Source organism: Buceros rhinoceros, unplaced genomic scaffold (genome assembly GCF_000710305.1).
Source record: "Buceros rhinoceros silvestris isolate BGI_N320 unplaced genomic scaffold, ASM71030v1 scaffold9142, whole genome shotgun sequence".
Taxonomy (NCBI): domain Eukaryota; kingdom Metazoa; phylum Chordata; class Aves; order Bucerotiformes; family Bucerotidae; genus Buceros; species Buceros rhinoceros.
This window is the reverse complement of record NW_010400680.1, coordinates 75,100-86,125: the sequence shown is the minus strand read 5'-3', so window position 1 is coordinate 86,125 and position 11,026 is coordinate 75,100. Positions and strand designations below refer to the sequence as shown.

The following is an 11,026-nucleotide window of genomic DNA, read 5'->3' as shown; positions in this document are numbered from 1 at the left end:
CTGCTGATGGGCAGTTCAATAGACCCCAGTTTCCAGGTGATATGAATGCCATGGGGATGAGACCTCATGGTCTTAGGTAAGATCTCTGATCTCTTAAAATCAGGCTATTACAGAGGTAGTTTTACTTTTACAGAAATAAAGGGAGGTTTTTTTAAGGAAAAATCATCTGTGTTGTCTACAGTAGCTGGTAACCTTCCTGAAGTCAGTATGTGTAGTGAGTTTTCTTGTAAACTTCTGTAGCGTTAGAATGTGTATTTTACACTGTTTTACGATGTGTTTTATTGGGAATTAATCAGAAATAAAAATGGAGAAACTGCAATACTTGTGCAAGTTATGTGACCTGAAAGAACTTGTCTTCTGTGATTTTGAGACATTTCTTTTTTTCTACAGAAAAAAGGGAAATGTCTGACTTTAGGTTTCATGTCTTAACAATGAGTAAATGTAATATTCTTGGTTTCATTTATAATGAATATGTAATCAAACGTCGGCTCCTGGCTGTGCCATTTTTACAGTGGATGCTGTGACGTAAAGCGAATACCAGTACTGACATACAGTGTCATCTCAGGAATTACTAGTTTCAATATTTTGGATTTATTTCAGTAATTTCCGAATCCACACAATATTGCTTTTTATGCTGAGTTACATTAACATGTAGTTTATTTACTAAGATAGTTCTTACTGTTTTCTATCTGAGTTTTCTATCTGTTATTATTATCAGAATTGAAAACAGGTTGTTTATTAAACATAATTAAAGCAATTATTTTATTGTAGTCATAAAGCTCATTTAAATGTAAGCGTAATTAGTCAAAATATTTATTTAAATATCTTAATGAATGCATCATGTATTGCATTTTGGTGAATAGTTATTTAGTAATATATGCCAGACTAGGCAGTCCTGAGAAAAAAGATTATTTAGTCTTTCATACTCTATTTTAGATATGGATTTCCAGGAGGTGGCCATGGTCCACCATCAGGTCAAGAACGTTTCCTTGGTCCTCAGCAGCCCATGCAACGTCCTGGAGTTCCACCACAGCTGAGAAGATCTCTGTCTATTGATGTGCCTCGGCCAGTGAACAATCCACAGATAAATACGACATCTGGGATGTCTCAACATTTTCCTCCACAGGGAATTCCAGTTCAGCAGCACAATATATTGGGTCAGGCGTTCATCGAGTTACGTCACAGAGCTCCTGATGGGAGGCCAAGGCTGCCTTTTAATCCTTCTGCTGCAAATGTTATGGATGCGGCAGCACAACATCAACGGCATGCAGGGTTTATACCCAGACAGGAGTTCCCAGGCCCTAGACAGGCAGAACCACTGAGACATAATTCTCAAACTATACCTAACCAGTTGCCGATGTCTACAAGTTTGGAGCATATATCACAAGCCCAGCAGGATCAAATCAATTCTGACAACCCACCTGCACTTATAATACGTTCTCTAAGTCATCCACCAGTTGCTGATGCATTCCCAGGACCATCTTTGTCCACATCTGCACCAAGTGATGAATCCTCAAATTTACAGATTCCCAACCAGCCAAGTGACGCTCTAGAAGAAAAGCTTGATCCTGATGATCCTGCTGTAAAAGATTTGGATGTGAAAGACCTTGATGGGGTTGAAGTGAAGGATTTAGATGATGAGGATCTGGAAAATTTGAATCTAGACACAGAGGATGGGAAAGGAGATGAACTGGACACTTTAGATACCAATGATCCTCACCTTGATGATCTTCTGAGATCTGGGGAATTTGATATAATTGCATACACGGACCCAGATCTTGATGTGGGGGATAAGAAAGGGATGTTTAATGAAGAACTAGATCTTAGTGTTCCCATCGATGACAAACTAGATATCCAGGGCAAGTCAGAAGAATCAAAACAGAAAGAACAAGTTGATAGAATTGTTTCCCCTCCTGAGAACCCATCTCCACAGAAGAAATCTGCTACAGAAAATGAAATTAAAACAGAAGTACTTTCGCCAAACACTCAGGAGGAAAAGAAGAATGAAAATGAAAAAAGTGATGGAAGTGCTGAATCCACAAGTACTCAACAGGCTGCTGAAGTGGAGTTACAGGAGGGAGAAAAGGCTCCTGTACAGCCTGCTAATCCGGAATTCCCTGACAAAACCACTGCTGTTCCTAGCCAAGAAACAACTGTGCCTAGTCCAGATGCTCAGGGATCTGCTCCACTGCCTGTTCAAGGAGCAGTAAGTTCCTGCAGTATTTCTGGATCCACACCAGTCCTCTCAAGCTTGCTCGCTAGTGAAAGCTCAGATAATGCTGAAGCAAGGACTCTAGGATCTCCATCTCAGTCTTTGCCAACACCACAAATGAACCATGCATCAGGTATTCCACAAACGCTAATGACACCTGGTGGACAGATCCTGGAAAACACTTTGAATTCAAATTTGACCATGGTTCCACGAATGAACCATAATTTTTCTCAAGGCTCACCAAATCCAGGGTTTATTCAGGGTCAGTCATCTAATCATAACTTTGGGACAGGACAGCCATCTAATCAAACTGTGGCAGTAACAAACCATCCTGGTCCTAGTGGCATATCTGGTCCCCAGCAGATAATGCTCCCTCAACCATTAGCTCAGCAGCAAAATCGAGAGAGACCGCTTCTGCTAGAGGAACAGCCGCTTCTTCTGCAGGATCTTTTGGATCAGGAAAGACAGGAGCAGCAGCAGCAGCGACAGATGCAAGCCATGATTCGCCAGCGTTCGGAGCCGTTTTTCCCCAATATTGGTATGTGGATGATCTACTTGCCTGTGTTGTGCTCAGCTTTTTGAAAATACAACAATAAATAAGTTAAGTAATCTGTAGCACTGAAAGAAGCAGATTGGTATGTGGAGCTTGAAGGTGGCATAAAAAAACCCCCAGCCTGCCTAGCAGGTACAATGGGAGTGTGGAAATTGAGCCTGTAGGTGGCATTTTGAACTCCATGGCGAGGCTCCTGTTGACAGTAACAAAACAGGGTAACTCTGCATTATTGCTACTTTTTCTGACTTCAGCTTTGTTGGGTGTTTCTTTATACTTCGGGTTCTCATCCATGCTGTGGTGTAAATGCACTCTTTGTAAACAAAACTAAATGATCAAGTACAATAGATGAACTTTGAATGTTGGATCTACCAATTTTCTGTTTATGATTATAGTTGTTTGGGGTTTTTTCCAGTGTTTATTGTGTCTCAAGGAAAGGGGTCACTTCTGTATTACTAATTCACCATCCAGGCAAGGCACAGGAGCATCACAAATAATTCTGCATGTACTAAAAGCGTTTAAGATAAACTGACATTTCCTGTTTAATATAACATACCAGTTTGAGCATTCAGATCAAGACCAAGATTGAGATTATTTAATTGTTATTAACGCAATACAAAATTTGAGAAATACGTTTGTCGTAACTACTCTGGCCATCAAGACTGTTTGCTCAAAAAGCAAATTTAACCTACCCCCTAAGTCACAGTTCCATATTTGTAGCGTGGCTGGAACATGCAGTAGCCACCCCAGATGGCTAAGATGTCCTGCGGAGGTCCCTTCCAACCGCAGCTGTTGGGTACTTCCATTTATCCTGCCCTGTGTGAGGCACCTAGTGGGACAGACAGCAAAAAGGCAGAGTCCTCCCTGCTTGTGGGCTTTTCAGATGCTGTGTGGGGCCTGTGCACGTGCCTTTCTGCACGTAGTGCTACTGGTAACTGCAGAGAGACTAGACCAGTTTTTAGTATGGTAGTGGTGGTGTGTCAGTTCTCCAGCTGAACTCAACAAAAATAACTCTTCTTCCTGATCCTGAAAGCTGTAAATAGATTTTATTTATCTGTTGAGTCTTTGGTTAAATTTGGTCTAGAGCCCTTCTTGGACTGACCTGCTTTTTTTTTGTATGTTGTGGCTGAAAACGAGGGTAGTTGCTGCTGGAGTAACTTTCTTTAGAGGATACATGAAACTACGTATTAACAATGAATTTCGAAGTGGAGAGGACAAGTAATGTGAAATAGTAATGCAGTTATGTTGTTTCACGGATGATTTGTGTGTGAACTAGAACTAAACAAGTCAGTTCCAGTTAATAACTTGGAAAGTTCAGCTATGTAATTTGCTTTTACTGTTTTTCTTTTATAGACTTTGATGCAATTACTGATCCCATAATGAAAGCAAAAATGGTAGCTCTGAAAGGAATCAATAAAGTCATGGCGCAGAGTAACATGGGGATGCCACCGATGGTTATGAACAGGTAGGCAACAACGATACTGTTCTTTAGGGCTACGACACGGAATAGAAAATGGCAGAGCTAGGGGAGACTGCACAGGAAACGAAACCTTTTTAATGTGGAAAAAGATCTCTTTGTCACTTAGCTCACAGTCCATGATAATAGAAGATTAAAATAAAATAAGCGTTTACTACTGTGGAAGTAGAAACTGTAATTAAAGTATTAAAACACGTCAGATGTGCGTTCCAGTTGTAAAGTCATTGGTCAGCATAGTCGACATGGCTTCACTGTTGATGCTTGCCTTGATTTCTCACTTTACTAATTAAGTAATGACGCATCTCCCACACATTGTGTCCGAAAACTGCTGATGGCTGTGTAACAGGTAAACTTCATGCTGCGGCATATCATTTAATGTTACGTATAATTAAGATACAGCCCAAGTAATGGAGTTTTCATCCTCTCTTTAAATCCATTCTGAGGACAAAAGGAGCGATGAAACTGTGCAGACTTTGCCATGACTGCCTTTACCGTAGGTGGGGAGTCTATGGGCCGGAAAGGAGCTGCACCTTTTCGGTTTATGTGGCCCTTAAAACTCTTGTTTTCTCCTTCCAAACACATACTTCAGTGTTCTATGACAATACGTGACTTACCCAACTCTAGTTCACTTTGCTGCTCACTGTGATATCTAAATCCTTGATTTTTTTTTTTTTTTTTTTTTTTTTTTTTTTGTGGTAGTATCTGAAAACACAAACAGGTAATTTTTTGGAGCATCTTCAGTGTTTATCACGGTACAGCATGTTTACATCTCTCTGGAGAGCGTAGAATGCAGTAGTTTCAACCAAGAGCAAAATGTAGTAGCATAAAATGAGAATAGTCTTCAGATGTTGAAAAAGTTTGGTGCAGAATTTCAAACAAATGTCGATGAAGTATTTGGACGCTTTGTGTGAATTTGGTGTAATACAAAAGGTGGCCTCTGCCCTAAAATACCCACCAGTTTTAAAAATTATAATTTCACTTTCTATTCAAATGTCAATAGGTTTCCTTTTATGGGTCAGCCAGTGCCAGGAGCTCAAACCGGTGAAGGGCAAAATCACATGCAGCAGGCAATTACACAGGTAATGCAGCTTGATGTGGGGTTTAAACAAAAGTCTTTAATAATGATAACTAATTTGGGGGGGGTTAACTGGATCATGATTTAACATCCTTGTCTGTATGTTTTACTGAATTTTCTAGGATGGAAGTTTGACACCTCAGATTTCTAGGCCTAATCCTCCCAATTTTGGCCCTGGTTTTGTCAGTAAGTACAGATTTAATAATTTATTGTATGTTGATGTTTTGTTCTATGGTTCTGGGGTTTCTTTTAATTAAAATAACCATAAGTGGATCTTGCCTCTCAAAAATTCATCCTTTCAAAATTGAATTATTTCATCATTATGATATCAACTAATAAAGGGGTGCATAGTAAATGGTCTTAACATTTTTTCTAGAAGCTGTCCTCAGAGAAACACCGTAAGGAAAGAGGGAAACAGAACTAACAGAAAATTAACATTATTTGAATTTGTGTGAGAACAGTAATCTATTAACTGACAAACTGCTGTGTGTAAAACCTAGTCGTTGTGGTTGGTGTAATATTCAGAGCTCAATGAGAACAACAGTCTATGCTGAGGAGGAGGTTTTTATTTCAGAAGGAAAACGTTTTGTGCAGCATCATTGCCGCTTTAACAAATACCAATAAAAGCTTTCCAGGCATTGCTTAAGCAAGGCTGGCAGGATCCACAGTTGTTGAGAGAAGAAATATACAGCACTAGTATTTTGTGTTCCTTGTTTCTGGTTGCTCTGGATCAATTGTAAATCCTAGTCTCTGTGATGAGAAGGATTTATTAGCAGATACTAAAACTGAGCATATGTTGGAAGAGGAAGACAATGTCTAACAAAGTGTTTCTATCACTGTAAAAATGTTACCTGATATTTATGAATAAGTAAACGCCTTCACCTTTTCCAGAAACTGGAGTAGCAGCACTGAGCATGCCATAAGAAGCTTTTGCAATATTATCTGTATTAATTTCCGGTGAGATTTGATACGGCACTCAGTGGTGGCCTCACTCTGGTTGGGGTGGAGGTGGTTCTGAGCACTTGAGAAAATCTGTTTCTCATTTTAGTAGTAGTTATTCTTACCTGCGAGTTGTTAATATTTCATTTGCACTTCCCTGTTGCTCCTGTCTGCAGTTACTCTCCATCATTTCCATTCAAGTGACCCTTCAGATTGTGTGATTAGTTCTGCAGAATTTATCAGCGAAAGAACGGGCTCCCCTCTAGGCTGTAGCTGGCTCTGTGATTGCATTTAGTTGAGCCATTAAGAGTCGATGGCTGTCGCTACTGCAGTGACTGTTGAAGTGGAAGGTGAAGTGAAGTTGGAGCGCAAGGAGGGCAAGGTTATATTGAAGTCGTACTGCTGTGTTTATTAAACAAACTCCCTATACAAGGAAGATCCGTGCTGTACTCCTGGTTACCCAGCGCATTGCCACAGTGTGATCAGGCGACAAACGATACCATCACCAAACCTTTTCTCTTGCCTTCTGGGCTTAGTGCAGATCAAGTGTTACCAGACATGATTGACTGGCCTCAAGAAAAGCATCTGAGAGCAATGGACTGCTCATAGCAGATGCGCCTTTCTCGTTTGTAACGAGAGTAACGTCTCAGTCACGGTCTGAAGAGAGTGCATTTGTTTGTGGGGAGGAAAAGGCACTGGTGCTGAATGCAGTGTGCGGAGAACTGATGACAGAAAGTTATTTTTGCCAAGACACTATCTTTCTTTCATTTAATGAGTATCTGATGGATGTTTATAATTTTAATTTTTTTCTTAGCAGTAGTAATAAAAATAGATTTTATATGTATAAAACTCTTCTGCAAACACCAGAATTAATGAGGCCATGTTTCCTGTAAATTTGTGTCCTTACTCCCTGATGTCTTTCCTTCTATGTGAGTACTTCCAGAGGGCTTTCATGTCCCCTATTCTGTGACAGAGCAGGGTACCACCAGCTTCTGTAGCTGCTTTCAAAGCCACATTTGCTCACTGGCTAGCAAGTGCCCATTTGCTGGCTAGACAGTGGGCCGATGTCCCTTGAAATTAAAGGACTATGTTAAAACTGCTCTCTCTTAATAAGTGCTGTAATTTGGATCTGTCTCATTTACTCAAATCATGACAAGAGCTTAATATCTCTTGAGATATCAAATCCTCTGTCAAAGTTGGATGAACCTGACGAATAGTTTCGTAAAATAAAGGGGGAACCTGTTGGTTAAACATCATCTCTAAAAAGCAGAATGAGAGCCCATCCCCAGGACGAGCTCATATCATACTTCATTTCCTTTCTCTCTAGATGATTCACAAAGAAAGCAATATGAAGAGTGGCTACAAGATACACAACAGCTTCTTCAAATGCAACAGAAGTACCTTGAGGAGCAAATTGGAGCACACAGAAAATCAAAAAAGGCACTCTCAGCAAAACAGCGTACAGCCAAGAAAGCTGGCCGTGAATTCCCTGAAGAAGATGCGGAACAGCTTAAACATGTTACTGAGCAGCAAAGTATGGTCCAAAAACAGCTAGAACAGGTACTCATCTGGAATCCAAACTGATCACCGTAATACTAAGTTGTCATGCTGGTATGACTTTCTGAATCTTCTAAAAGGGAGTTGAAATGCTTCAGTACAGTGGAGCTCCTTTAAAGGGAGCCACTCCCTGTCATATTTTGGTGTGTAACAGCATTACTCTCCATGGCCGGTGACGCTGGCGTTGTAGCAGAATATGCTGTGGCAAACGGTACAATAAAAAGCTGGTTTTGTACTTTGTGAAGAGGGCAAATTGCTTGGCAAAATGACTTGCAACAGATTTCCTGGCACCATGAAAAGCATAAATGAAAGATTCAGAGGAAAGTCTTAGCATGCAGGGCTTCGTTTCAGGCTTGAATGAACCTCATAACTCAGTCTGTTTTCAGGTGTCTTTGCATAATCACAACCACTTGGTTAGGTGCCAGTTACATGTTACTGTTTAAAAATCTCTTTTCGTTTTATCTTTAGTCTCATTTTACGATCTGTCTAGTTTCTAGACACTCATCATCAGTGTGTGTTATCTGTTACTGAATCTTGGAATAATATGGGTCAAAGGGATAGCTGGAGATCATCTAGTCTACTGATCAAAGCAGCCCTAGCTTCCTGGTTAAATCAAGTTGCTCAGTGCCTCATCAATCAAGTTTTGTAGGTCTCCAAGGGTAAGGATCTCCCAGCCTCTCTGGGCCCCTGTTCCAACGTGTAACCAACCACTTTCACAGGGTTTTGTTTTTCTCTATATTCAGCTGGAATTTTGCTTGCTACATCTTGTAGCTGTGATTATAGTAAGTGAGATTAAAGTTAAACCTGTGACAGCTTTGTTAAATCTATGCTTTGGTCAACAGTATTGAATGATGTGTTTCTCAAGACATTGTTTATGAATTATGTAGCCTGATTGTCACCACCAACTAGACCTGCTGAATATAAAAATGCTTTAGAATTATCCTTTATTTATATGAGGGGAAAAGTTGGCAGCAGGCTGCTTGGAATGAAGCCCTAAGTGATACCTGACCCTTGAGTTCTTGCTTCTGTGTTGCTTCAAGACAAAGTACGCATAGGATAGAATATTATTTGGCTCATCTTTTCACTATGTGAAAGGGAATGAAGCAGATAAATTATGTCTACATCATTTCTCCCTTTTTCTCCTTTCCAGAGTTAATCACAAGTAGAATAAAGGCAAAAAAAACCCTGCTTAAACCAATCTGTATCTTAACGTACATTTAGTCTAGTTATCTACATCCTAAACAGCTCCTTGTTCCATACCTAGTACGAGCTTAAATAAGGTTCTGCTAAAGTATGTTTTTAAGGACCTTCCATTTGAAGCAGTTCACCACTCTTTCAAATCAAATCAAGTGATTTTTCTGTAATCGAGCTTCTGTTAGTTTTTGAAAAGCACAAAGTCTGTTTATGTATACAGAGAGAAAAGAGATCTCAAATCTCTGTGAATTGCTGGTCCTGGACACAGGCATGGAGAAACCGGAGCTGACTTTGTGCAACATGAGCTTACGCCTGACAGGGCTGTTAGCTCAGGCGCAGAGCCCTGCAGACACTACCATATTGTCTGTGCGGCCAGGGCAGCTGAAACGCTTTGGGGTGGCACTGTGCCTGTGCTAATAAGCCCTGCCTTGTTCTCCCCTGCGCTGTTACAATCGCCAGGTCGATCTGCGCAGGTTGGCTCAGGTCCAGCTGGGTGCAGTCAGTGCTGGTCCCTTGAGATGTCAACTAATGCCAAGCAGAGTCACGTGGCTGATCTGCCTCTGCAGATCCTGGAGGGCGTAGTGGTTGGATGCCTCGTGGTGTAGGTGTACCGAGCCAACGCTGGTTTAGCGCTGTGTCCTCCACGGAGAGGGCCTGGAGCACTGGGCTGTGCAATGCAGATTCATCCAGTTGGTGGCTTTATGCAGTGGCACTGTTTATCTGGCAGTGTCGGTGCCAAGCCAGGGCTCATAAATCATCTTGGACCTGAAATTACTGTGTAAAGAATCTTATGGGCGCATCTGTCCTGCGCTCAGGAGCGTGTCCTGAAATACCTCTGTTATCTTGAGCTTTCTGGCTTGTCCCTTGCCCCAGGTAAAGGAGAGCGCTATTATGTTATGGAATTTTCCTGACAGTACAAACAGCAGTGGAAGCTTTGATGGTCATAATCTAATGAAAAGAAGTGAGAGAGAGGTTTTCCGTAATGTCTGTATGATTAACCATGGATTACAAGTCCTTTTATTTTTTTAGAGAGCACTGTAGTTAGGTATCTGTTGTGCCTCTGAAATTCTCTTTCTTGTCTGGTTGACGCTGTCATATTCTTCCATTGGCTTCTCCTGCTTGCCTTAAAAATAAACTACTAGGCTTAACTTACAGTGTCCTAGTCATGTTTATTTTCATCCTAAAATTTAAAATTTTCAAGCAGTGGTTGCCATTTTCGTCTGCTGTGTGATGCCTGAGGATCTGCCTGTGAATAAATGGAAATCTACCTCACTGTTTTCCTGCCAACTTTCCAATTACATCTTTTGAAAATTCTTCCTGATGTGTGAAGATCATCCATCTCACTGTTTCCTTTTTCCTGTCCCCAACTGTTGTTAACCCTGTCCATGAATGCTAAGATCTGTAGGACAAGGATTACTTTTGGTTTAGGTTTGTGTATTCTCTAGCACAGTGCACTCTAGGTATGTAATTAGAACTTCAAGGCACTGTTGGATTTTTCTAAAATTTGGGGATGATGGTATTTGTAATGAAGTAATGGCTGTTTGGCCTTAAAAAGGGAGAGAAAACTGCAGAAATGCCATTTTTGCTGGAGTTTGTTTCAGCACTAGTGTGGCCAGCAGCACCAGGGAAGTGATTGTCCCCCTGTACTCAAGCACTGGTGAGGCCACACTTCGAATACTGTGTCCAGTTTGGGGCCCCTCACTACAAGAAGGACATTGAGGAGCTGGAGCATGTCCAGAGAAGAGCAATGAAGCTGATGCAGGGTCTAGAGCACAAGTGTGTTGAGGTGTGGTTGAGGGAACTGGAGTTTAGTCTGGAGAAAATGAGGCTCAGGGGACATCTTATCACTCTCTACAACTACCTGGAAGGAGGTTGGAGAGAGTCAGTCTGGTCTCCAAAGTAACAAGCGATAGAACAGGAGACAGCTTCAAGTTGTGCCAGGGGAGGTTTAGATTAGACATGAGGAAAAGTTTCTTCACCAAAAGGGTTGTCTAGCCCTGGAACAGGCTGGCCCGGGGCGTG

The 11,026-nt window shown here is 41.2% G+C and overlaps 1 protein-coding gene across 1 annotated transcript in view; it reads left to right on the top strand.

The window, feature by feature from the left end:
• The window catches only part of KMT2C (lysine (K)-specific methyltransferase 2C), a gene marked incomplete at its 5' end in the record, with an annotated part of 63,157 nt that overhangs the window by 34,798 nt on the left and 17,333 nt on the right, over positions 1-11,026 (top strand). Inside the window, 6 exons of the mRNA XM_010131968.1 lie at positions 1-76; positions 937-2,750; positions 4,116-4,227; positions 5,240-5,318; positions 5,437-5,500; positions 7,581-7,813. Coding sequence (XP_010130270.1) covers positions 1-76; positions 937-2,750; positions 4,116-4,227; positions 5,240-5,318; positions 5,437-5,500; positions 7,581-7,813 — 2,378 coding nt within the window. The remainder of the gene's footprint in view (positions 77-936; positions 2,751-4,115; positions 4,228-5,239; positions 5,319-5,436; positions 5,501-7,580; positions 7,814-11,026) is intronic.